We start from the raw sequence: 25,750 nt of genomic DNA, 5'->3' as shown, positions 1-25,750 counted from the left end.
CGTCGTGGGGCGGGGCCGGGAGCGTCTGGTATCTTAGCAACAGCTACCGCCTTTCCGTTACTTAGTCGCAGAGGCTGTTATACCTCTCACCTCTAGGACTAGCCATGGTAGACATGGATGACACGATGTTAGACACTGTCAACCTCCTTTCATCAGAGAGCGACAACATGGTTGTGGACGCAGACTTGTATGATCACGACAGCTCTGATATGCCAGATCCTGGGGTGCTCTCAGAAAAGGATGGTGAGGAAACCTAGCGGTTGTCCAGGCACCCCACTATGGAGCAGATGTTTCTTGGGCTATGTTCAGTCCTGGAGGTGTAGCTTCCTTGGGCAGGCCTAGGCCCTCAGAGGAGGGCTCCTAGTTGCTTATCACCTCCAGGATTGGAGCACAAAGCCCATGTGACACTACATCCTCCACTGGCTTACAGAATTGGGTCTGATGGAGTCATCACAGGCCCTGCAGCTCTTTACCAATAACCAGAGGTGGCAGGCCATGACACTGCGTTCCCGTGCCCGATTGCTGTGGCTGCACCTTCGTACATATCTTCCTGCCATTGTGGAAAAGGTGGGGTTCTCTATGAGGGTTCTAGTGGGGCTCCTCCCTAGAGATAGTGGCGCCGACCACACCGCTCCTTTAGGGTGTCCCTAGGCTGAAGAGCTTGAGCCTCCATGCTCACGTGTATATCTGTGTATTCTGGCCTGCAGGAAAAGAGAGCAGAGCTGCGGGTCACTCGCTTGACTCATGGGCTGGAGCCTCTGCGTTTCCTGAAGGTGGCAGCTGGAGTCTGCTCAGTAGCGCATGACCCAGTGCGTGAACACTTTGTGCTACTAGATGGGGCAGGCTACCTGCATCAGCACACAAAGGATGGCTGGATGCAGACAAAGAGGAAGGCTCCTGTCATGCTTAACGGGCTAGTGACGATGCCTGGCCATCTAGGAGAAGTGGGCCGCTTTGTAGGCTGGGGCCCAGCTGGACTAACCATATTAGGGCAAGACTTCAACCTGCTCTGGCTGAGCCAGCCACCAGTGAGCAAGACACTGGGCCAGGAGCCTTTTTGCTGCTTACCAGTGCCCAGCATGGGACTGTTGCTTGTGGCCCAGGTGGGTGGCAGCCTGGAGTGCTGGAAGTTCCGTTCAGGCGGTTGCCGCCTTGTGCCCCGTGGCTCACCTTTACCACCACCCCCAGGCTTGTCTGGCTCGCTCAAGTGTCTGGCCCTAGGGTCGGAAGCTGACCCCTGCACCCGGCGCTGCTTTGCTGCCTATGGCTCGGCGGTGCTCACTTTTGATCTGGACTCCTGGACTCTCGTTAGTGTGTGCCATGATCTGCACAAAACGTAAGGGCAGTCGGGACAGGTGATTGGGAGGCAGATCCCTTAAAGAGAGCCAATTACTGCTGGGACTATAGGACCCACAGACAGGGCTGTGCTGAGTCTACTGGGGCTCCCGTTCCCTCACTTCTAGCATCATCTCAGGCCTGCAGTATTGTGAGGAGGTAGAAGCCATGGTGACAGCTTCCCGGGACAGTACCGTGAAGGTGTGGGAGGCTGACTGGCAGATCCGGATGGTGTTCGTGGGCCACACAGGTGTGCCACTGTCCTTCTCTCTCGCATCCTAAGCTCGCCTCTCTCCAGTGTTGCCTACATCCCAGGAAGTCCTCATTAAACTGGGATGTGCCAAAAATGGCCCGCACCTTCCCTGCAGGCCCAGTGACTGCCATGACGGTGCTCCCGAACACCACGTGGGCAGTGTCTGCCTCACAGGATGGGACGCTACGCACGTGGGACCTGCGGGCTGCAGCTCAGGTGGGAGAGATAACACTGGCTAGCTGGAGCAAAGACATGTTCTCTGAGAGAGTGAACCGTCTGGTGGCTCCTGCAGGTCCTGGCTGGCCGGTGCTCGCTCTCTACTCAAAAATTGTGGAGCTGTGGCGCGTGTGTGACCTCTACTCGCCCTTAGCGCAGCTGTCAGCACCGGTGCTCCACATCGACATCGCGCCCAAGCTGCCGGCACCGGCTGAGCCATCTCTGCCCTCTCGCCTTGTCTGCGCCTGTGCAGATGGCTCGGTCTACCTGGTGTCAGCTACGACAGGACGAACCGTGAGTGCGCTGCTGCTGGAGCCGGAGGACTGTGCAGCTGGGGTGGTTTATTGCTTGTCTCGAGAAGCTCTGTGGGTGTTGACACGCACGGGGCACCTGGTGCACGCTAACGCAGCACGCTGCCCCATGGTCGTGCTACACCGCCTGCCTCCACCTCCACCCCCAGCGCCACAGCCCTGCTGCTTGCACCTCTACAGCCATCTCACAGACCCTCGTAGTGCATTTGCTTGCTGGGAGATCACGCACCAGACTCAGGGGGACATGCGCCGCAACACCATTGCCCGGGCCTGGAAAAATAAGAACAGGTGGGCACTCCAGCCACCTGAGGCGAGTCAAGGGCAAACGTGGCTGACTTAGTGATATAGCAAGGCTACATCACTTCCCATAGGTACCTACCCATGATGGGGCACTCGGATGGCACACTGTCTGTGCTGGATTGGCACACGTTAGAGACGGTCTTTCATACAGAAGCACACAACCCTGGACCAGTGACTGCTATTGCGTCTACCTGGAACAGCATCGTGACTTCAGGTCAGTACCTTTCTCTCTGTCAAAGACTGCCTGGGAGCCCCTGGGCCTCCCTGAAGTCCCCGCCCCTGCCTTCTGCTATCCAAAGGTGGAGATCTGACAGTAAAGATGTGGCATGTATTCCCGTATGCTGAGGAAAGCCTGAGCCTGCTACGCACCTTTTCCTGTTGCCACCCGGTGGTAGCGCTCTGTGTCCTGGCGAATAGAATCACTGTAGGCTTTGAGGATCCAGAGAGTGCTACCTATGGCCTAGTGCAGTTTGGCCTGGGTGACAAAATGCGTTGTGACCACCGGCCACAGGATGACCCTATGGACCACATTACTGGTGAGTGAAATGGACCAAAGGTGAAGACTGTGTCCTCATTCTCAACTGCCTCCTAACCTTAGTTCTGCCACACCCCCCGCCTTAGGCCTATGCTGCTGCCCCACCCTCAAGATATATGCCTGCTCCAGCCTGGATTGTACCATCCGAATATGGACCTGGGAGAACCTCCTACTCCGGTGGGCTGGGGCTCTATGATGTGAGGGCAGCTAGAGGCTAGACGGTAGCCATGGTGCCTCTTTGGACCTCAGCTTCCGATTCAAGACCAGGGGCTGGACAGAGGGGTCAGGGTCCTGTCCCCTGGTCACTGCCTCAGGTACTTAACTCTGTGAAACAGCATTTTGACTCTAGGCATTCTTTCAGGCTCCTGCAGCTGGATGGTCCCCCTCGGGCCCTGGCCTTCTCCAGCAACAACGGAGACCTGGTACTCGCCCTAGGTTCCCGCCTCTGCCTGGTGCCCCATAAGCTCTACCTACCCACATCCTATCTGGTTAAGGTATAGAGTGAAGCCAAGGTAGGCAAGGTGGGGCTGGCCGCTGCGTGAGGGTAGCACTGGGAACAAAGCTCTTCCCGATTCTTCAGATATTGTGTCAGAAGACCCCTGATGTAGTGAACGACCCTCCGCTGCCGCTGACCAATCAGATGCCGCTGACACCCACCCAGTTGCAGAAGCTTGCCAGTCTACACGGAGCAGCCAGCCTCAGGTCTGCTGGCAGAGCCTCTCGGCTTCTGTGGAGGGTTCTACCCAGCCCCGGGGCAGGGTTTGCATAGCTGTGGACCCCCTTCTCCCATGAGTTCTCTGCACTCCCAAGTCCTTTTGGTATTGTCATATTTCTTTTGTTTGTTTGTTTGTTTTTTGTTTTTTCTTTTTTGAGACAGGATTTCTCTGTGTAGCCTTGGCTGTCCTGGACTCACTTTGTAGACCAGGCTGGCCTCAAACTCATAGCAATCCGCCTGCCTCTGCCTCCTGAGTGCTGGGATTAAAGGCGTGCGCCACCACGGCCGGCTGGCATTGTCATATTTCAATCCCAGACTCTTCTCCTGACTGGTTCTTACTCCAGTTTCGGACCCTTTCCCACCGGTAAAATGCCCAGAGTCCCACATAAGCCTTCTCCTATCTCCAGTGCAGCCTTGCCCTTCAGCCATCGTCAGACGGCAACACTTCAGCAGCCAGTGTTGAAGGAGGTAATGTGGAGGTCCTTGACCCTTTGCCAGCCCAGCGCCCATCCATGTCCCGTACCCAGTCCCAGGCCGCAACCTCTCAGCCTCTGGCCTGGGACCCTCATGGTTGCTTGGGATGCATGTCACAAGTCAAGCTTGGAGGAAGCACAGGCTGAACACTTCATCTCCACCTCAGGATTTGGAGGCTATTATAGCGAGGGACCAAGATCTTCGAGAACTGAGGCAAGGACTGGTGGTCCCAGCAGCTCGGCCCCCCCTCACCTGGCAGCAGCGCGAGAAAGCCTTTAACACTTATTTACAGCTGATCTATGGGTCCGAACTGCTGGTGGGTATGAAATCTGTCCCAAGCCCCGCCATGATCTTCATCATGTTTGACCCAAGCTTCCTGTTTGATTTGTTGTTGTTCTTGTTTCCTGTCCTAGGACATAAAATCTGGAAGGGAGTCCCTGCAATGGAACATAGACTCCCAGACGATGGAGAACCTGCTTGGAACTGCCATTAATGATCAGAATGCTACAGTTAGAGCTGACACTCAGTCAGTTTCCTCACCCTTAGCCCTCCAAACCCCAGGAGCCCCAGGCAGGCGCTTTGCCCGCCCTCCCCGGGTCTCCTTGCCCATTCCACCTGCCCACCGGAAGGTGCATAGCCGGGCGTCCCAGGTGAGGCCTCCTTTCCTTCCCAGATCCATCCATGCCTGACATTGTGGTCCAGGCCCAAACCCCGCTTGTAACTGCTTGGATACCCTAGCTTCTAGCACGGTCCTCCCTGAGCTGTGAGCTGGGCCTCAGTTTGGATCTGCAGCTGCTGTGGGATAAGTTTGAAGGAAAGACCACCGACCAGGACGCCTTGACCTACCACTACCTGCACCGTAGGGTGAGGGCCCCTATTCACAAGGGCGGATGTGGGGGGCTTTGGTGCTTCTGTTCTATCCTCACTTCCTGTCCCCTCCCCAGGTTCCATTGTTGCTGCACAGAAGTCCCAGAGAGCGTCCCTCATACCTTGGGGGCTTTTTTCCTGCCACCATACATCCTGGCCTGGTGAGGCCCCAGCCCTCCATCCTCCCAGAGGTGGCCTCTTCCAGGGCTCACTCTTCGCATATCCCATCTCCCTTTTCTGTAAGCCATCGTGTAGTCGTGTGATCCAAGGGCCATGCCTATCTGGAGCCTACAGGGTCAAGGCTTAAGAACCCTGGACTTCTCCAGCCTGGCCAGTCCCAGTGTGGCTGTGGACATGAACTTGTTCCTTGCTGCTTTCTAGGGCTAGGCCTGAGCACCAGTGTTTGTTTCTGCATACCATTTCCCCATACTGAAATGTTCCCTGGAGACTTATTCTGGAGACTCAGAGTTCTTGTGCCTCAGGGGAGCAAAGTCCAGTAGGGCCAGTCCCTCAAGATCCACCATCTTCCCATACTTGGTCATACTGGGCACGCAGGCAGGCCCGAGCCCCTTACTTAGCACATACCAGGGTCCTGTTCGTAGTAGCTTAGGGAGCCCTGTTACTCAATACATTGACTGACCTCTCTTTCTTCCTTCCTTGCCCCCATAGTCTTGTTTTGTTTTTTAAAGATTTATTTATTTATTATTTATACAATGGTCTACCTGCATGTACAGCTGCACGCCAGAAGAGGGCACCAGATCTCATAGATGGTTGTGAGCCACCATGTGGTTGCTGGGAATTGAACTCAGGACCTTTGGAAGAGCAGGCGGTGCTCTTAACCTCTGAGCCATCTCTCCAGCCCCACCCCCCCCATGGTTTTGTTTTGTTTTGTTTTCAACAACAGCCCTAATTTATGTTTCAGGTTAAATTCCATGGAGAACATATATATTCAGTCAATGCTCACCAGAGACTGTCCTCCGGCCCCAAATTACCCTTCTACCTGGTTTCCCAAGTTGATCTGTCCGTTTGCAATGTTGAGAGCAGAGGGTCCTAGTCCAGTTAGGCTTTTGGAGGTTATGGAGGTGCTCCCTAACTATGTCCCAGTTAGGTGACTTCCCACTCTCAGCCCAGTCTTTTGCCTTCCACATCCAGCAATTCTCTCGGCCCATCAGCTTTCCCGGCTGTGTGCCCAACTCTGTGATACTGCAGCGGATGTGGTTGCATGCAGAGGTCAGAAACCTGGGATCCCTACCAGAGCTTTCTACCCAGAGCAAACTCAAGGCAAGAAGGGGAGCTTGGGGTCACCGGGGAGGGCCCTGCTGTCTGCCCAGCCTGCCACACAGCCCCTCCTGTACCTCCGTCCGCAGTCACCTAGGATGCATGATGATGACCAGTGGCTAAAGCGCCGAAAACATCCTGGGAGGTGGCGAAAGAAGCTGATTGGTTGGGTTCGGATGACGCGCAGGAGAGGTATGAAGAAAAAGGAGGATAAGACGACAGAAGAGGAGGAGGTGGAGATGGAGTGGTCCTCCTCCTCCCCAGCTTCCGATGAGCAGCCGGAACCCTGGGAGCCAGACACTCAAGTAGGCCCCTCAAGACTCATGGGAAGGGGTGAGGTTGGTGCTCAGGCATGGGCTCTGAAGCTTCAGTCATTTCCCCCTAGATCTCTAGAGAAGTCTCTACAATCAAGATCAAGAAACACCGTAGTATCTCGGGAGAGCGCTACGGGCATTTGCCCGAGTTCCTGCATTATTTCGTTGTCCAGAACTGGTTCAAAAAGATGTTCCCTATCTTTTCCCTGGAGGTTAGGAGACTCTGGGAAGCTGGGAAGCCCAGCTGGCTTGGGGGTTGGCTGGGGGTGGGGGTGGGGGGGATGGGGGATGGGGTGGGGTGGCAGGGAAGGCAGGGGTTAGTTTGCATTCAGGGTAGAGTTAGGGGGGCGGAGATGAGCAGGGCAAATCTTCCCTCTCGCAGGCCTATCCAGAGATGAGCACCATAGATGGCTTGGCCTCCCTGTTTATGGACTTCCTGAGACAAGCTACCTGGGCAGAGCGAGTGGATCTTCTGAGGGCCCTGCTAAGGCTCTTGCCATATATGAATGATAAACTTCGCAGCAAGCTGCAGGGCAAACTCTTGTACTTGCTCAACCAAGACCAGCCCCCCAGCCTCGAGGTCAGTCTCCCTCCAGAGTTACCCCCATATCCTCACCCACTTCTAGAACCAACCACAGTCCCCCTGCCCCCACCTTTAGGACAAGATTCAGAAGGAGTTTGTGATGCTGGCACTGCAGTTGCTCCTGGGCTGCAGCCTGGAGGTCTTTGATGTAATCCTGGAACTGCTGTCCTACTATCTCTGCTCTCCAGCTGCTTGTCAGTGAGTTGAGCCTCTCCTGAGGTTTTTCCCTACTAACTTGGGAGGACTCCAGTTTAAAGCCTCATCTCCCCGTCCTAGGCAAGAGCTCAAGGATCTGCTGCTTGGGCTGGGCCTCCATGACCCACAGGGCATCCTGTTCAAGGAGATTCTGACCTGGGTTGAGGGTTTCAAGTCCGACTCCAAGGCCATGCTACGCACACAGTGTCAACAGAAGCTTGAAGAAATTGTTCTCCAGGTCTGGTGGGGCCAAGGGCTGGGTGGCTCACCTACTGGGAACCTGTTACTTTCCTCAGAGGTCTCCCGGAAGACCATGAGTAGTGCCCACAGTAATGCCCCTGGGTTTTCCTAGAACTTTATTTATTTATTTACTTATTTTTTGAAAGTTCCCATCACAGCAGAGGGCTGCACTGGAGTCAGGGTTGGGGTCTGGATGAGGTACCCTCTCTCTCTGGGGCTGGGACTCTAGCAGAAGGAAGTTTCAGAGGTTCAGATGCAAGGGTCCTTACTTCACGGGTCACTCCCCTATAGATGAGTAACATGGGGCAGACTACGGCCAGTGTTTCTGTGGAGACTTCCAGAGAGGTCTCCTCACAAGCCTCCCTCACTTCTGGGCCACCCTTACCTGCCCCGAGCTTCTCTTTGACACCTTCACGGGCATCAGAAGCATCCTTGCGAGTGACCGTTTCACCTGTGCCTTCACCTGTGGAGCCTGTGGTACCCATCCCAGAATTCCAGGTTGCAGGCACACAGGCCCATGTGCGGATGCGGCCCATCAAAAAAGTACTCTCTGATACACTGAAGATCTTCCCTTCTGAGCACGAGGACAACTTGCACCTATCTGCGCCTACTGTAGTAAAAAAAGGGCTGCCGCCACTGGAGGAGACGGAATGGGCATGCTCTCAGACAATTGACATGTTTCATATTGAGTTGCTGAATTTGTTCTGTGAGAGGCAGCGGTCACTGCGGCAGAGCTTGCTGGAGGAAGAGGAGGGAGAGGAGGAGGAGGAGGAGGAAGAGGAGGAGGAAGAGCATCAGCGTTTACCTGCCTCACCTATAGGCCAGCTAAGACCCAACGTTGTGGTGCGGCCACCCCAGGAACGCTGGTGCGCACGACAGTGGGCATGTTGGGGGTGACCTTGCCTGGATTGCAGAACGAGGTCTGATTGAATCCTTTCCCTTCTTCAGGCTCTATCCCATCCTCCGTCTGCAGGAGGCCAAAACAAAGAGATTTGAGATGTTTCTCAGGAGTGAGTAGACACAGGGGTAGAAACTGGACTCTAATGCCCGTCCTTGTCATCCTCTCTTACCCTTCCCCCCACCTCCCCTGCTCCCCCCCCCTACACCTCCCCTCCCAGCCCACAACCTCAACCTTGCTTCCTTTGCCTGGTTCCCCCGACATGCAGGTGACAGGCTGTACCGCCAGGGCCCAGTTCATGATGGTTCACTCCGGATATTGAAGCTGCCACTGCCACGAGTGGAATTGCAGCCCTTTCCCCCAGGGTGGCCTGCACCCCCACGGGCGCTGCCCCCGTTGCTCCTTCAACCTACACTGCAACGTTACTTCTTGTTCCAAGACACAAACCCTGACCACTACAATTGACCTGGGGGCACAGGTAGCCAAGGCTTCATGGCCCAGACCCAGTCCTACCACCTTGGCAAATCACAACAGCATGCTTTGTCTAAATTTAAAACTATATAAACACATATATATGTATATATAAATTTATTTACTTATTGTGTGTGTGTTGTCCGGTTTTGTTGCTGTTATTGTTTTATTTTCCCTTGCAGGCTGCTGTTTTTATGGTTCATATGATTTTAGGATTAGTTTTTTTTTTTTTTTTTTTTTTTGTTTCTGTCAACTTGACACAAGCTAGAGTCATTTGAGAAGAGGGGCCCTCAATTGAAAAAAAAAATGCTCCTACCAGATTGGCCTGTGGATAAGCCTATGGGGCATTGCTCTTGCCTAATGATTGATGTGGAAGGACCACTCCTGGGTAGATGGTCTTGGATTGTATAAAGAATCAGACTGAGCAAGCCATGAGGAGCAAGCCAGTAAGCAGCTCCCCTCCACGGCCTCTGTTCAGTTCCTGCTTGGAGTGCCTCTTTTTTCTTCCTTCGGTGATAAAACTGTGACCTGAGAAGTACAAATGAAATCAACCCTTTCCTCCTCACGTTGTTTTTGGTTACACTGGTTTTTGTTGTTGTTGTTTGTCTGTTTTGTTTCTTTTAAAGATTTGTTTATTTATTATGTATAATATGTTCTTCCTGCATGTATACCTGCACACCAGAAGGGGGCACCAAATCTCATTGTAGATGGTTGTGAGCCACCATGTGGTTGCTGGGAATTGAACTCAGGACCTTTGGAAGAGCAGGCAGCGCTCTTAACCGCTGAGCCATCTCTCCAGCCCCCGTCATGGGAATCTTGATGGACCGGAAAGTTACAGCTCCCTTGTAGGTTTGAACTGTCTGTGGCCTCTCCGTTCAGCTCACTTTACTCATGCAAATAATAGCACTTCTATCATGAACTACATGAACAATCAGCTATGACGTGGGCAAAAATTCTCAGTTTCCTATTGCTGAGATAAAAATATCCCAACAAGCTAGGCAGTGGTGGCACACAACCTTTAGTCCCAGAACTTGGGAGACAAGAGGCAGAGGCAGGTGGATCTCTGAATTTGAGGCCAGCCTGGTCTACAGAGTGAGTTTCAGAACATCCAGGGCTTAACCTGAGAAACTATCTAAAAAAAACCCAAAACCAAACAACAACAACAACAACAACAAAAAAGCCCCAAACAAAAGCTGACCATGGTGCCACATGCCCTTAATCTCAGTACTTGGGAGGCAGAAGCAGGCAGATCTCGTGGAGTTTGAGGCCAGCCTGGTCTACAGATTGACTTCTAGGATAGCCAAGGCTAAACAACAACTAAAAGCAACTAAAGAAGTTATTTGCCTCACAAGTCTAGATTGTGGGGGAGTGAAGGCAGCAAAAACCCAGGTCAGCTAGCCACATCCCTCAGGAGCAGACAGCAATGCTTTGTCCATGCTAGTGTAAATTTGGTTTCTCCATTCTTATAAAATCCAGGATCCTTTTCCTAGGGATGAGCAGTCTTTCCACTGATTAAGATAACCCCCCCACCCCCACCCCCAGACATGTCCACAGGCCATCTTAAAACTACCCAGTCCCTCATTGAGATCCCCTTCCTAGGTGACTCTATCTTGTGTCAAGTTAACCATCAGAGTTAACCATTATAAGAAAAGGAGAGAGAGAGAGAGAGAGAGAGAGAGAGAGAGAGAGAGAATCATCTCATTCTATAGCCCAGGCTGGTTTCAAACTTATCGATCTTCCTGCCAGGCAGTGGTGGCACACGCCTTTAATCCCAGCACTCGGGGGGCTGAGGCAGGTGGATCGAGGCCAGCCTGGTCTACAAAGTGAGTCCAGGGCAGCCAAGGCTACACAGAGAGACCCTGTCTCGAAAAACAAAACAAAACAAAACCCTTAGTGATCTTCCTGTCCCAGCCTCCTGGCTTGTGAGATTGGACATGGAGCACTATGCCTAGATGATGTTTTTATCCATCTTTTTGTTTTGTTTGAGGTAGCATTTCTCTGTGTAACAGCCCTGGCTGGCCTCACCCGGCCCATCTGTGGTTTTATTGGCATCTGATAATTCTACACAACTCCACATAGGTCCGGGAACCTAAATTCCAGTCCTCTTGCTTGCTTGCAGGGCAAGTTTGATATCAACTTTTAGAAAACACTCTTCTTTGGAGGATGAGGCTATTTGATTCCCTGGTTGACATCATTAGATCCCCTCCCTGTGCCTTCATATCCTTGAGCAAAGGACTGTGTGTCAGGCAGCTGGCTCTACTACCCTTAGGCCAGCACTGCCTTTTTTTGAACATTCCACAGGGCTAAAGATACAATGTTTACTCCAAGAGATGTGGCTTCAGCAAATGACTGTGTAAATAGTTCTGGGCAGGTCTTTCCCAGCAACCACTTGGACCAGGTCAGAACAGCACTTCCCCTTGTAGTCTAGAAAGGAGACTGTGACTGGTACAGATAGTGCCTTGATTGGTCTTACCAGCATCCTTCATTTGCATAATGGCCTATCCTGATTGGTGCAAGCACTCCACTCCTATATATATATATGCTATTTGGCTCACTTTATAAAAGGGCTGGGAAACACTTCTTTACCTTTTTGTTTGTTTGTTCTTGAGAGGCCCAAGTGTATGGCAGATTGGTCTCAAACACATAGGCAAGTGTTACCTTGAAACTCTGGTGGACTCTATCAGCTTCCTGAGTGCTGGGATTATATCTGGTAAGAGACAGTGTTTGTATAACCCCAGCATTAGGCCAAATAAAAGTCGTTGCCAGTGGTCTTTTTCTTTTCTTTTCCTTTTTTTTTTTTTTTTGACAACCTAGAACTTACTATGTAGACCAGGCTGCATTCAAACTCACAGAGATTCACCAAAACGTCTGCCTCCCAAGTGCAGGGATTAAAGGTGTGTGCTAGCACGCTCATACTGTCTCATCTGCTTTTCCAGACTGGGATGCGCTGATATGGCAAAGAAAGAAATGGTAGCAGTGGAGATGGGAGACACAGCAGCAGAGCTGCAAGAGAGGCAGAGACCGGGAGAGGGAGGGAGGGCGGGCAGCAGCAGAAACAGTGGCTTTAATAGGCAAGGGTCTTAGACTTTTCTCAGAGACTGTACCACTAGCCACTGTCAGAGGCTGGGAAATCTGGACATTAAGGCCTACACAAGAGCCAAACACCTGTCACGGTAGCCCTAAGGGTCCTAGTCAGTATCTAAGGCTGAATGGGATTCGTAACGGAAGCAGCTCCTGGCCACTTCGTTTGCTGTCAGAAGCAGAGGACAGCGAAGCTGCCGAGGACCAACCCTGGAAAAACTTCTCACTGCCTCAAGCTGTCTATTTAGGGAGAGCAAGAATCCCAGGCCAGCTAATTGGTAACAGAGCACCAAATGGAATACTTTTTGGGGCGGGGGGGGGGGGTGTGAACAGACTCCAGTACTGAAAGAAACTGTCTTCTGTTAGGATTATGTAACCGAGAAGGCCAGTGTCCTCCCTCTGATGTGTGCTAGCAAATGTGCCCTTGGGAAAGCAAAGATAATATGGAATCACAGAGAAGCAGAACAAGCCAGCACGGTCGGCACACGTCTGTAATCCCCCAGGTCTTGGGAAGGCAGAGGCAGGTGAATGGATCTTTATGAGTTCGAGGCCAGCCTGGTTTACTAAGCGAGTCCAGGACAGCCAAAGCTACACAGAGAAACTCTGTCTTGAAGAAAACCAACCAAGCAAGCAAGCAACAAAAGACAGAGAGCACAACAGCAGAGAGGCTGAAAGGGAGGAGCCCTAACAGGGTTCTAGAGAGCTGTGCAGCAGTGTCTGTCGCCAGGCTCCCCAAACCCTGCAAACTATAGATTCACTAATCAGTTCCCTTTGTCCAAGCCTGTTTGGCTTAGGCTTCTGTCACTGAAGAATTCCTGACAATGTCCCAAAATTAGGCCCTCTGCAAAGTCAGAGTCTGCTCCAAAGCTGCCTTCTCATCGCGGAGTCCTGAGCCATTCGGTTCCTGGAAGTCTGAGCCCGGGGCTACCGGGCAGCAGCAACACTCTGAACCCCAGGAGCCCCGACTTCCGCTCTACGCTTCCAACTCTGTGTGGTCCTGCGTGGCCGCGTGGTTCTGATGCCGCGCAGCGGATGTGGATCGGTTTAGCCTAGCAAGCAAATAAGTAAGAGGCAGCCAGAAAAGTCCCTGCAAGGTCTTCGATTGGGGCGGCGGCAGGGGTACCTGCCCCACCTCTGGGTACCTCAGCCCAATACCGTGGCCCACAATGCCTTGCGCCCAGGCCGGTCCCGCCCCCTTTAGCTGCGTTCTCGGCCTCCGAATGGTCAGAAGGACTTCCGCTTTCCGTGGCCCTGGTAAGGTGAACGGCGGTATGCGGGGCCCGGGAGCAGGTTCGGGGCTCTCGGGTGAGCAGGAGTTGTCAGGGCAGGAGGCTGGTGCAGATACGGAGGCGGCGGAGCTGCTGCCCTTTCTGATGCCCGGAGCGCGGGCAGACCTGCAGGCGGCCGCGGCGCAGCACGTGCTGGCGCTGACTGGTGCGGGCTCGGGCCGCATGCTGTTGGCACGACAGGCAGCGTTGCTGCGGGCTCTGGTTGAGCTTGCGGTGGCTCCGGCCCCGGCTCCTTCCCGCGATGCCTCCCGCGCCCTCGTGAACTTGGCTGCCGACTCCGGCCTGCACGGGCAGCTGCTGGCGGCGGACCCGGAGCTGCCTGCCCGCTTGCTGCTCTGCGTGCTGGATCCTCAGTGGCCCTGGGCTGAAGAGGCGGCTGCAGTCCTGGCCAACCTGAGTCGCGAGCCGGCGCCGTGTGCTGCGTTGGTGGAGAAGCTGGTGGTGGCCGCTGAGCCGGAGCGGCTGGGACTAGAGCGGCTGATCAGTGCGCTGTGCACGCCCAGCTACAACGCGGCCGCACCCTTGCATTACCTGGGGCCGCTGCTCTCCAACCTTAGCCAGCGGGCGGAGGTGCGTGCTTTCCTCCTGGACCCTGACAGGTGAAGCCCAGGCGCCCGCGTGGGCGGGAAGGGGCGGTGGTAGAAATGAACAAGGACAGCAATGAGTGACGTATTCCTACAGGTGCGTGGTCCAACGGCTCCTGCCTCTTACGCAGTACACAGACTCCTCCGTGCGCAGGGGTGGGGTGGTGGGAACACTTCGGAATTGCTGTTTTGAGCATCGTGAGTGACAAGGAGGGGCTTGGGCCTTTGCTTGGGTGGGGCCTGGACCCTAGGGCTCCAACGGACCAGTATTTTTGTTGTTTTGTTTTTTGATTCCCCTTTCTTGTCTCCACCTCCAGGACACCACAAGTGGTTGCTTGGGCCCCAAGTCGACATTCTCCCCTTCTTGCTACTGCCCCTGGCTGGGCCTGAAGAGTTTACGGAGGAAGAAATGGACAGTGAGTGATTTGGGTAGTTGCCTTGGGGCTGTCACAGCGGAAGGAAGGATGTGAGAGGGAGAAGTGTGCAAATCTGGCGTCCCTTCAGAAGCCTTTAAGGAGGGGATTGTTGTCAGGCGCCTTTAATCCCAGCACTTGGGGGGCAGAGGCGGGTGGATCTCTGTGAGTTCAAGGCCAGCCTTGTCTACAAAGTGAGTCTAGGACAGCCAAGGCTACACAGAGAAACCCTGTCTCGAAAAACCAAACCAAACCAAAAAACCAAAGGAGGGGATTGTTACACACACAGATGAGGCTTCACCCAGGCAGGGCAGGGCAGCCCCTGAAACTCCCATTGTCACTGCTAGGGCTGCCCGTTGACCTGCAGTACTTGTCACCAGACAAGCAACGAGAGCCAGATGCTGACATCCGAAAGATGCTCATTGAAGCCATCATGCTGGTGAGCAGGGGTCTGCCGGTGTGGAAGCCTCTCCACAACACATGACGGATACCATATCATGGCATCTAAGGAACTGTTTCCGTCTCTCCCTAGCTGACAGCCACTGCACCTGGCCGGAAGCAGGTGCGAGACCAGGGTGCTTACTTGATCCTTCGAGAGCTACACAGCTGGGAGCCAGAGCCTGATGTGCGAATGGCTTGTGAGAAGCTTATCCAGGTGAGCGCAGCATCAGAAAGGCTGGGGAAGTGCCAGCAGCCAGCGAGCTGCTCATCTGTCCCCTCTGCTTGCAGGTGCTTATTGGCGATGAGCCAGAGGTTGGCATGGAAAACCTGCTGGAGGTGCAGGTACCTGAAGACGTGGAGCGACAGTTACAACAGCTAGACCGGCAAGAGCAGGAGGAGCTGAGAGGCCAGGGTGCCTCACAGACCTGAAGCCCCAGAGCCCCTTTGGCTTGAGCGCTAGCTCCAGCTCCACCTTTGCCACAGGGCTCTAGGGTAAATGCCCAGTAAACACCGAGAAGCTCAAAGGCACTGCCCAATCCTGCGCCCTGTCCTGTTGCAACTGGCAAGAGTGCACGTTGTTCAGAGCTGCACTATCAAGCCTGAGCTGGCCTGATCCTGTGCCTACGTATGAAGCAATGAGGAGCCTAGTCCCAGACAGTGGTAGGGCTGGTCTGAAAACACTGCCAAGCCCTGGAAAGCCAACTAGAGTTTTTCACTCCTGAGGACACTGAAGGATCTGGACTTGGATAGGCTTAGAGGTATAAACAGTGCTATGCGCCCCAACCTCTGGAGTCCCTTTGCTTTCCTTGCCCAAGACCTTGAAAGACAGACCACACTTGGACCGTAGGGTCTTCCTGGAAAGCTCTGCTCTTCTAGGCCTGTCTTTGGGTCACTTGCTGGGTACTCTTTTCCCTTTTGCTATCTGTTTCTCTGCTCTGCTTGCGACTCCAGGCCCTGCCTTTAGATTTTGGTTAGCCTCCTCGGTCCCGGGTTGAATTGGGATTTAGCCGTTTAGATAGAACCTGCCTCCTTGAACCTCAGCTGCCTCTCAAGTCGCCCAGGCCCTCCTACTGGGCACACCTTGCCTACCTTTGCCGAGATCCTCCTGGGTGTTCCTGCAGCATTTACTCCTGTACTATCCTGCGCCCAACATTGGGAGTCCACTCTGTATGCGCCCCTTCTTCCTGATCCTGAGGTACCATGGCGAGTCTTGTTTGTTTGTTTGTTTGTTTTGTTTTTCGAGACAAGGTCTCTCTGTGTAGCCCTGGCTGTCCTGGACTCGCTTAGTAGGCCAGGCTGGCCTCGAACTCACAGTGATCCGTCTGCCTCTGCCTCCCGAGTGCTGGGATTAAAGGCGTGCGCCACCACTGCCCAGCTCCATGGCGAGTCTTGCTCCACCTGTGTGAAGCTTTTGTATGCTGTTCTCCCTCCTCAGCAATGCGTCCTTCCAGGTCCCTGGGGCCCATAGTCTCCATGGGAGTTTGCAGTGTGCTACTCCATAGCTCTGAAGCTGGAAGACTGTTTCCTTAGGTGTTTTCATGCCATGGCTAGGTGATTCATTGGGTGCCATGAGTCTTGTCCCCATCCCCCCACCCCACTCCCATGATGCCTTCCAGCCCTCTTGTTAAAGCTTTGACACTCTTGCCACATGCGCTGTCTAGACTGATATTTTCCCTCTGACCTAAGTCCCCAAGGAGGTACCCAAAGGCCACCAGCTTTCTCTGTGTAGATAACTGCATCCTCAACTATACAGAATAAACATTTTTATCTGCCCACACCCACCCACCCACCCACCCTCAATTGACCAGATAGTGCCCAGGCATGTTCCTGTTAGGGAATATGGGGCATAGAGAGCGACGACCTGCCATGGTACGCAGGAGCCCACGGCTGGTATAACCTATTCCTCTGGCACAGGCTTCCAGGTGCTGCACATCCGGGCCAGTGACACTCTCCTTGGTGATGTCCTGCCACTGGAGGTGCTGTAACCTTTGCTTCTGGTATACCATCTCTCTGTCCGGTTCTGTGTCAGCTAGGTCTTCTGCCACCTGGGAATGCTCCTGTTCTGCAATGCACCAAAACAGAGGGGTCACGCAGAGTGTTAGAGGCACTGCCTGCAGCCCAACCAGTCACCCGCAGGCCATACCCCACCTGGGGCGGCACCAAGTGTAGATGGCAAGATGTGTTCTGTAGGCAGCATCCAGCAGTGAGCAGCCACCTGCTGTAGGCCCAGGCGTGCACCCGGATGCAGCTGAAGCAGCCCTCTGATCAGGTCCCGGCATTCTAGAGGAGAGGGCTCACTGCTGGAGCCTGCCAGGAGCCCTGGCCCACAGTGCTACCCGTCTGTCCCCAGCGTGTGGGGTTAGGGTGACACCGTGTCTTCTTAGCTGTGGGCCTGGTGTCTCTGGCTGACCTCCAGACCTGAGCCAGGCCTTGGAAGGAGCATGGGGTGGTGGGTGCTCACCTGGGGACAGCCCCGGGCTGAAGATGGGACCTCGACGAATCAGGTGCAGCATGCGATGGGGTTGGCATTCCTTGAATGGCAGCTTCCCAGACACCATGGCATGGAGGATGATTCCTCTGGGGGGACGCAGCTTCCTCAGGGTGTTGTCCCTCCTAAGCCCACCCACGGGCCCTGCAGGGGTTACCTAGGGTACTCACAAGCTCCACAGATCAGCCTGCTCACCGGTGTACTTCTTGCTCATGAGGATCTCTGGGGCCGTATACGCCATAGAGCCACAGAAGGTGCTCAGCAGGGAATTCCTGAGCTTCGTGTAGTTGGCAAAGCCAAAGTCTGCACACAGCATGCAGGCAGGGCAAGGCAACACAGGATGGGCAGGTTTGGGAGAGTGGGTTAGAATGGTTGGGGGCGGGGAGGGAGGGAGCTCCAAGTGTATGTGACAAGAACGGTGGTGAGAAAGGAGACAGTGTGGGTTTGGGCTATAGGTAGGAGTTGAATTCAGACTTTGTGGGACAGCTGAAGGTCAGGCCTAGGTCACAGTGGAGGACAGGCGCCTGTGTGGGACAGGCAGAGGCTGGAGGTAGGAGTCGGGAAGTAAACTGGACTGAGGGAGCTGTGTGGGCTCACCTGTCAGCTTCAGGAAGCCATGGTCATCCAACAGGATATTTTCACATTTCAAGTCCCTGTGGGGGAAGGGAATGTGGAACTGGCCTCAAGCGGGTCAGCAAATACCCAGGAAGGCAGGTAGGCCAGATGGCACCCTCACCGGTGCACGATGCCAACGTTGTGGCAGTGGGCCACGGCGCTGACCAGTTGCCAGAACAGCCTTCGGGCTTCTTCCTCCTCCAGCCCCGGGCAACGTCGGAGGTCCGACACTGTATTGATATGCTCCAACAGGTCACCTCGGGCTGCCAACTCCAGTACCAGGTAGGAGCGCTGGCTGTTCTGGTAGGTCTCATACAACTGCACCTACCGAACAACCCCGACACCCCACTTACACTGTCATCCTGAGGAAGGCTAGGCCAAGAGTGCTGGCACTGTTGGGTGTGCTAGCTCTCAATTGCAGGGTGAGAGCCAGCTCTGTGTGTAAGGGCAAAAAAGAGTTTCCAGGGAGAGAAGTGGGGCGTGGGGCGGACAGCAGGCGGGGGAAGGACGGTCTTACTATGTTCAGGTGCTTGTAGGTAGCATTGAGTGAGGAAATCTCACGTGGCAGGAACTTTCTGGAGTACTCCACGGGGGCTTCATCCATGGACACGATCTTAATAGCCACCTGAGGAAGATGGAGAGTGGTCAGCTGCATAAAGGCTTCCTTAGGTCAGCCCACTGTTCTTTATACCCAGTGGCTGGCTGAGCAATATCCTTTGGAAGGCACATGTTTGAGGGCTTGGGAAACAGAGCACTAGGAAGCTGAGAAGAAATGGGACCTAGTGAAGATGTCCTATAGAGAGGAAGCTGTCCTATAGAGAGGGGTTGGGACAGGGCTGCTGGAGCCAGGCTGGGATACCCCAAGGAACCCACAGGGAAGGTGGCAGGCCTGCCTCACCATAGTGTGGTGCTTGCCCCGCAAGTCAGAGGAGAGCCTAGCGTTGTGCTTCATGCGCTCACGTGTTGCATAGGCCAGGTAGACCTTGGAGAAAGCGCCAGAGCCGATCTTCTTGGAGGAGAGCAGGTAACCATGGCCCATGCATTCTCGGACCTGCTCCCCAAACGTCCTCTGATCCAGCTTGCGCCGGCTGTTGCTCCTCATGGAGGGCAGGGTACCAAAGAAGGGGGTTCGGTGGGCCAGCTAGCTAGCCTGTCAGCCAAGGGTAGGGACACAGAGAAGCCTCACTTGTTTCAGAGGGCAAAGGAGTGGGAAGCAGAAGGCCAGGTGGGACTTGTCGCCCTTTGGAGAAAGAAGCCAAGTTTGTGATGACTTAATGGGTTTAAGCCTAAGAGTGTAGGCTAAGAGTCTCGGGGGGGGGGGGGGGGAGGCTACCATAGCTCTCGACTGATTGGAGAATGAAGCCTCCAATCAGGTGTAGGTTCTAGAACAGAAGGTTCTAGAGATGCACTTGCATTGTGCCCTCAAAGGTATTTTTTTGTTGGTTTGGTTTGGCTTGGTTTTTCGAGACAGGGTTTTTCTGTGTAGCCTTGACTGTCCTGGACTCGCTTTGTAGACCAGGCTGGCCTCAAACTCACAGTGATCTGCCTTCCGAGTGCTGAGATTAAAAGCGTGTACCACCATGCCCGGCTTCCTTAAAGGTATTTTAAGACCTGTCATCTCTGAGGCCATCTCACGGCTGTGTTCTCCTTTTGTGGCATGAGAACTCACATGAAGGGCTAGCACCAGGATGAGGCCTTTGTGGGTCACTCTGCATGTGGTTGAATATAAAAGCCTTTAAAAAAAAGATTTATGGATTATGTATACAGCATCCTGCCTGCATGTGGGCCTGCCCGCCAGAAGGAAGCACCAGATCTCATTACAGATGGTTGTGAGCCACCATGTGGTTCCTGGAAATTGAACTCAGGACCTTTGGAAGAACAGCCAGTGCTCTTAACCTCTGAGCCATCTCTCCAGCCCTATAAATAAGTAAGTGTGTGTGTGTGTGTGTGTGTGTGTGTGTGTGTGTGAGAGAGAGAGAGAGAGAGAGAGAGAGAGAGAGAGAGAGAGAGAGAGAGACAGACAGACAGACAGACAGACAGAGACAGAGACAAAGGCAGAGAGACAGAGACCACGGAGGTTTTGCATCTCCTGGAGCTGGCATGGTTGTGAACCATCTGATCTGGTTGCTGGAAATCAAACTTGGCCCCCCTGCAGGAGCCATCAGAAAACACAGATATTGACATTATGATTCATAAAAGTAGCAAAGGGCTGGGCCTGGTGGCGCATGCCTTTAATCCTAGCAATTGGGAGCCAGAGGCTGGTGGATCGCTGTGAGTTCGAGGCCAGCCTGATCTACAAAGTGAGTCCAGGACAGCCAAGGCTACACAGAGAAACCCTGTCTTAAAAAACAAAAACATAAAAGTAGCAAAATTACAGTTATGAAGTAGCAATGAATTAAAAAAAAAGTATGTGTTCTTAGTTGCTGAGCTATTTCTTCATTCCCTATACAAGGCCTTTAAAGAAGTTAGGGGCGGGGCTGGAGAGATGGTTCAGTGGTTAAGAGCACTGACTGCTCTTCTAGAGGACCAGGGTTCAATTCCCAGCACCCACATGGCAGCTCACAACTGTCTGTAACTCCAAGATCTGATACCCTCACACTGATATACATGCAGGTAAAACATCAATGGACATAAAATGAAAATAAATAAATTGGCTGGGCTGTCTCAAACAAACAAACAAACAATAAATAAATAAAATAATTGATTTAAAAAAAAAAGCTAGGAAGGGGGCCTGGAGAGATGGCTCAGTGGTTAAGAGCACTGCTCTTCCAGAGGTCCTGAGTCCAATTCCCAGCAAGCACATGATGGCTCAGGACCATATATACTGGGATCTGCTGCCCTCTTTTGGCCTGCAAGTGTACATGCAGATACAGCATTCACACTCACCCCCCCCCCCCTTTTTTTTTTTAAGGGATAAGCCTTCTAAGGATATAAAGAGGTCAAAAGAGATTGGCTGCTGTTTCATTCTTTGAGGGGCCACCAAGGCCACAGTTAAATGAGTTCCAGGATTCTCTAAGCTGATCTTCCTCTACTGTGTGGTTCTCAACCTGTGGGTCACGACCTCTTTGGAGGGTGGCTGAGTGACCTTTTCACAGGGGTTGCCTAAGACCATCAGAAAACACACTTATTTGTATTATGCTTCATAACAGTAGCAAAACTACAGTCATGAAGTAGCAAATAAAATAATTTTCTGGTTGGAGGTCACCACAACATGAGGAACTATATTAAGGGCCGCAGCATTAGGAAGATTGAGAAACACTGCTCTACTGGCTCTTGATCTTTTGACCCAGGCCAGACCTGCAGGGAGCCCACCACCTGCAGCTCTCTGCAGATTTGCACACATCTTCAGGGCAAGCAAAGGCCACCGTATCTCAGACTACTCCACAGGCCATGGAATGCACTGCCACTTCTCCCTTATTTTAAACTCCAGAGTCACAGCTGGCATTTACTTAGCATATGCCATATGCCAGGTGCTATTCTAAGTAGTTATCTTGGGCACACACCTGTAATCCCAGAACTCTGGGAGGCAGAGGCAGGAGGATCTCTGTGAGTTCGAGGCCAACCTGGTCTACAAAGCAAGTCCAGGACAGCCAAGGCTACACAGAAAAACCCTGTCTCGAAAAACAAAACAAAAAACAAAAACAAAAAAACAACAAACAATACAAAATTAAGTAGCCATCTTAGCAACATTTCCCCGCCCATCATGTCTCATTCTCTGAAAACACACACACACACACACACACACACACACACACACACACACACACACACGCACACACACGCACACACACGCACACACGCTCACACGCACACACACACAAGTGACAGAGGCAGTTCATACTCAGGATTTCAAATATGAATGTGCTGGGTGTGGTGGCGCACGCTTTTAATCCCAGCACTCAGGAGGCAGAGGCAGGTGGATCACTGTGAGTTCGAGCCCAGCCTGGTCTACAAAGCCAGTCCAGGACAGCTAAGGCTACACAGAGAAACCCTGTCTCAAAACAAAACAAATCAAATACGAATGCGATGAAGCAATGCATGTTTTACAGATGATGAAATTGAGGTCCAGTGTTGGCAGAGCCCAGGCCACGTGTGAGATGCCTGCCGTGAGCTGGAGGGACCAGCACACTGGCTAGTGGGCAGCTGTCCTGAGTATGTATTAAAGGCCTACAGTATGGTAGAGGTCTAATGGGCCTTGAAGACTTGTGTCTTCCTGCACGGAACTCTTTACAGCAAGGCATTGGGAAAACCTGGCCCGAACTGTCAAATATGTTTTCTCATCAATGCTGTCATGTAAATTTTTTTGGAATGAATGGCTCATAGCTGCAGTCCTTGTCTTGGAAAGAAAATAAATATAGAAAATATGGAGGCAGGAACTGTCTTGTGAGTAAGCTGGAGCTTGGGAAGGGGAGATTGCTCCTGAGGATTTAACACAGGTTGGTTGTTTGGGAGTTGGGGCTGTGGGTACATGAATGAAGACGGATAAAGATCGGTGGCCATTTTACATCTAGAGAACAAAAGGAAAAATCATGTGACACTGTCCAAGCCCCCAGTGCCATTAAGCTAGTGCTATCACTCAGAGTCTCTCATCTGTGTCCCTTTCACCTTCCTGGCTCCAACGTGTGCCAGAACCCAAATGGAAGCTAGCAACTTCCATGTGTTAACATCCAGAAAGATTGCACTCCTTTTATTTGCAGTGTCTTTTTTAAAACCTTTTAAAAGGTGAGCGGTGGTGGCGCACGCCCTTAATCCCAGCACTTGGGAGGCAGAGGCAGGTGGATCTCTGAGTTTGAGGCTAGCCTTGTCTACAGAGCTAGTTCCAGGATATCCAGGGCTACACAGAGAAATCCTGTCTCCAAAACAAAACAAAACAATAACAAGATTTTATTGTGTGTGTGTGTGTGTGTGTGTGTGTGTGTGTGTAAGTATGTGCACTTGAGGGTATATGCCTGTGAAGCTTAGAAGTTTTGGTTCCCCCTGCCTGGAGCTGGAAGTTACAGTTGGTTATGAACTGCCCAACATGAGAGAAAGCAGAATTTACACTTAAAAAAAAAGATGTATTTATTATCATGTATGCAGTGCTCTCCTTGCGTGTCCACCTGCAGGCCAGAAGAGGGCATCAGATCACATTATAGATGGTTGTGAGCCACCATGTGGTTTCTGCGAAGTGAACTCAGGACCTTTGGAAGAGCAGTCAGGGCTCTTAACCTCTGAGCCATCTCTCCAGCTCGAGACAGCAGAATGCACTCTAAACTGCAGAGCCATCGCTCCAGCCCCTTTGTAAGCCCTCCTCCTTATCTGCTCCATTACTAGCCCATCAACTCCACTGAGTCTAGCCCACTACCTCATGTGCTGGGCCTTATGCTGAACAATAAAAGTAAAAATTAATCTGCTTATGGCACAATTTGCCTCAAATCCATTCCAAGTTCTATATTTGTTTTCCAATAAAAAATTAACAAAAATAAAGTACAAATTAAGTTGTGGTACATGCTGGGCAGCTTGTGTGCTTGGGGAGGGGAGGAGCACAGGTCTAGTGGGGCATGCTGGGCTGTGGCCAGAGTAGAGCCACTGTCCACTGCAAGGCTTTTCAGGCAGGAGAGTGAGTTATCCAGGTATAAGCGTGGCAGTTAATCCCCTTTATTTTCTGGCATCTTCCTGGGCCATGACCCTATCTGCAAAATGCCCTACTCTCTTGCCCATGTATGTCGTGTCTTTCTCTCCTGGGCTCCATCCTCATAAGAGAAATAGATCCAATTCACCGTGGAAAAAGAATATCAGGCCTAGTGTTTGCCGCTTGGACCCCTCAGCCTGTTGCTCTCCCAGGACCACGTTCAACCACAACTCTCTTTCCACATCTAACGGATGCTGTTAGGCCTAGCTATGTGGTGGTTGACTGTTTCCTTTTTCTCAACAGGCTTTTTTGGTTCTTTTGCTTTGAGAAAACTGACTGCACTTTTCTTTTGTTTACACACACACCTGAGTGATTTCTTTCTTTTTGTTTTTGTTTGTTTGTTTGTGGCAGGATTTCTCTGTGTAGCCTTGGCTCATCTGAGTGGTTTCAACCTCTGGTTCTTTGTAGGTCCAAGCCTCCCTGTCACGTTCTTCCCCCAGCTCTCCCAGGCACAAGCCCTTACCTAACCTTTGCCCTCTTGGCGCCCAAACCAAACTCCTTCATACTATGCTCTCTGTCCTGTAATATGCCTTCCTAGTCACTTACTCGTTTACTCACCCCTCTCCAGGTGTAGAGGCTTTATTTCCACCTGGCACGGGACGTTACAGCTGGAAGGGTGCAGTACTCGTACGAGGCCTCATGACCATCTTGAGTCCCAGTGTCCTGCTGAGAGGCTGGAGGAGGACAGTACAGAACATGACAATACCCGGTGTGTGTCCAGGACAGCTACACCAAGGGTGCTGTTGCTTCTCCTTTTGGGGGGGGGGAAGTGGGGGATTGTTTTATTTTGTTTTGTTTTTTCCAGGTAGGGGGCTTGCTTTTGTAGCCCTGGCTGTCCTGGAACTCACTATGTCGACCAGGCTGGCCTCGAACTCGTCGAGATCCACTTGCTTCCCCAGTGTTGAGATTAATGGCATGTGCCGCTGGGTTTTTCTGCAGTTGGAAGGCAAGCCCGGATGCTTTCGAGAACAGCGCTTGCGCAGACGGCGCCTGGCTCTGCAGCGCTACTCTCGCTTGTCTTGTGAAGTGGTCACCGGACCGCTAAGGGGCGCGGCTGAGCACAGGAAGGAGTCGGTGTACCTAGGCGCTCTAGGGCGTGAAGCGTGAGGGCGGGGCTAGTGTGATGGACGGAATTCTGACCAATGAGCATGGATATGGCATGGAGGTGGGGCCAGATTGCCGCGCGCCAGGCCGCAGTTGGCCAGAGGGCTGCGGGGATGGGCTTGGCGCGCTGCTCCGCCCACTCTGGGACGCTTGGGGCATAGAGGGCGGCGCCCGGGCTGTTGCGGCGGAGGTTCACAGGTAAACGGCTTGTTGAGGCTCACGTTTGGCGGCGGGGGCCAGGCACCCTTTGAGGAACTTGGACAGGGGTGCCTGGGGGCCTCCCCATCTGCCAGCAGCAGGAGAAGCTGTGTCAAGGGGCTCCTCTCCCAAGGTCAGCGGGCCGGTGCCGGGAGGTCCCGGGAGCTCTCAGGTGTGCCCAGCGGGCTGGGCTTCGCGTGTTACACCTGGAGGATTCAATTCTGACTTGTCAGACACCGGCGCGTGGCCCCCGGGACCCTGTCCCTGGCTGGCTGGTGGGTCGCGTGGTTCGTGTCCTAGCCCCTTCCGGGAACTCAGTGGCTCAAGACCCTAGTCCTCTGCGGGCTAGGGGCTAACGTGTCCACGTCTTTGAGCTCCACAGCTGGGCCACCGGCATTCTTGGCTCTTCTCTCTCTGAAAACTGAGCCTTAATTCGCACTGCAGCCACTAGTCTTTCTGTGTTCTCTTTTCGATTAAAGGAGGCGGTCCAGAGCAGGAAAGTGATTTGTCCAGAGTCACGAGGATTGCTAGCCGTAGGGAGAAGGCCACAAAACTCGGCCGCGCTGTACGGAGCATATTGAGGCAAGGTGAGAGCTAGGTGGGGTTGCGCTAGAGGTGGCCCTCCGGGTTTGGGCTTCCGATGTTCCTGCCTAGTCAGTGCAGTTATGCAGCAGTACTCTGCTGTCCCCTGTATAGAGCTCAGGGTAAGTACTGGATGGAGCCAGTGAGTAAGCAAAGGAGCTGCGCGAGAGGGAGAGAGGCCGGCATCAGGAAGCCTGGGCATGTGAGCTAGAGCTGCTGTTCAGGCAGAGGCCAGCTTTGAGGGATTAGTCTTGGCTGGAGGCAGGAACCACTTTGGAAAGGGGATAGTGGTAGAAGTG

At 53.0% G+C, this 25,750-nt stretch overlaps 4 protein-coding genes across 7 annotated transcripts in view; 3 read left to right on the top strand and 1 right to left on the bottom strand.

Moving 5' to 3' along the window:
• Positions 1-56: 56 nt before the first annotated feature.
• On the top strand, positions 57-9,082 carry WDR97 (WD repeat domain 97). 2 transcript variants are annotated; one of them, XM_084749135.1, is made up of 24 exons: positions 57-243; positions 431-567; positions 708-1,336; positions 1,464-1,585; positions 1,704-2,403; positions 2,487-2,629; positions 2,715-2,951; positions 3,037-3,127; positions 3,312-3,444; positions 3,531-3,652; positions 4,073-4,133; positions 4,306-4,455; positions 4,553-4,789; positions 4,878-5,003; positions 5,084-5,167; positions 6,159-6,287; positions 6,374-6,589; positions 6,670-6,810; positions 6,981-7,178; positions 7,258-7,379; positions 7,458-7,614; positions 8,334-8,482; positions 8,565-8,626; positions 8,783-9,082. In XM_084749135.1, exons 1-24 carry the CDS (start codon positions 105-107, stop codon positions 8,977-8,979), a joined length of 4,482 nt encoding a protein of 1,493 aa, XP_084605261.1. In that variant the 5' UTR covers positions 57-104; the 3' UTR covers positions 8,980-9,082. The 2 variants fall into 2 exon arrangements, with proteins under 2 accessions (XP_084605261.1, XP_084605260.1); XM_084749134.1 differs by having other exon boundaries at positions 7,908-8,482.
• A 3,524-nt stretch (positions 9,083-12,606) lies between these two features.
• Positions 12,607-16,570, top strand: HGH1 (HGH1 homolog). 2 transcript variants are annotated; one of them, XM_084748672.1, is made up of 6 exons: positions 12,607-13,925; positions 14,037-14,085; positions 14,257-14,355; positions 14,700-14,791; positions 14,885-15,007; positions 15,082-16,570. In XM_084748672.1, the coding sequence occupies exons 1-6, from the start codon at positions 13,233-13,235 to the stop codon at positions 15,220-15,222; spliced, it is 1,197 nt and encodes a 398-aa protein (XP_084604798.1). In that variant the 5' UTR covers positions 12,607-13,232; the 3' UTR covers positions 15,223-16,570. The 2 variants fall into 2 exon arrangements, with proteins under 2 accessions (XP_084604798.1, XP_084604797.1); XM_084748671.1 differs by having other exon boundaries at positions 12,613-13,954; positions 14,037-14,137.
• Positions 16,571-16,588: 18 nt separating this feature from the next.
• LOC311578669 (testis-specific serine/threonine-protein kinase 5-like) lies at positions 16,589-23,357 on the bottom strand. Its single transcript, XM_084748673.1, is given in 9 exon segments — positions 16,589-16,796; positions 16,798-16,855; positions 16,942-17,073; positions 17,255-17,370; positions 17,452-17,584; positions 17,879-17,934; positions 18,018-18,220; positions 18,414-18,521; positions 18,795-23,357. Coding segments are annotated over 9 exon segments (1,116 nt in total). The 5' UTR covers positions 18,999-23,357; the 3' UTR covers positions 16,589-16,690.
• Positions 23,358-24,769: 1,412 nt separating this feature from the next.
• MROH1 (maestro heat like repeat family member 1) overlaps positions 24,770-25,750 on the top strand; it is a 73,385-nt gene continuing 72,404 nt past the window's right edge. For both annotated transcript variants that reach the window (XM_084747860.1, XM_084747859.1), the window contains exons 1-2: positions 24,770-24,869; positions 25,349-25,456. The gene's annotated coding sequence lies outside the window, so the exon portion shown is untranslated. The remainder of the gene's footprint in view (positions 24,870-25,348; positions 25,457-25,750) is intronic.

This window comes from Acomys minous, assembly GCF_964271855.1.
Source record: "Acomys minous genome assembly, chromosome: 12".
Lineage (NCBI taxonomy): Eukaryota > Metazoa > Chordata > Mammalia > Rodentia > Muridae > Acomys > Acomys minous.
This window is presented reverse-complemented; position numbering and strand designations above follow the sequence as displayed.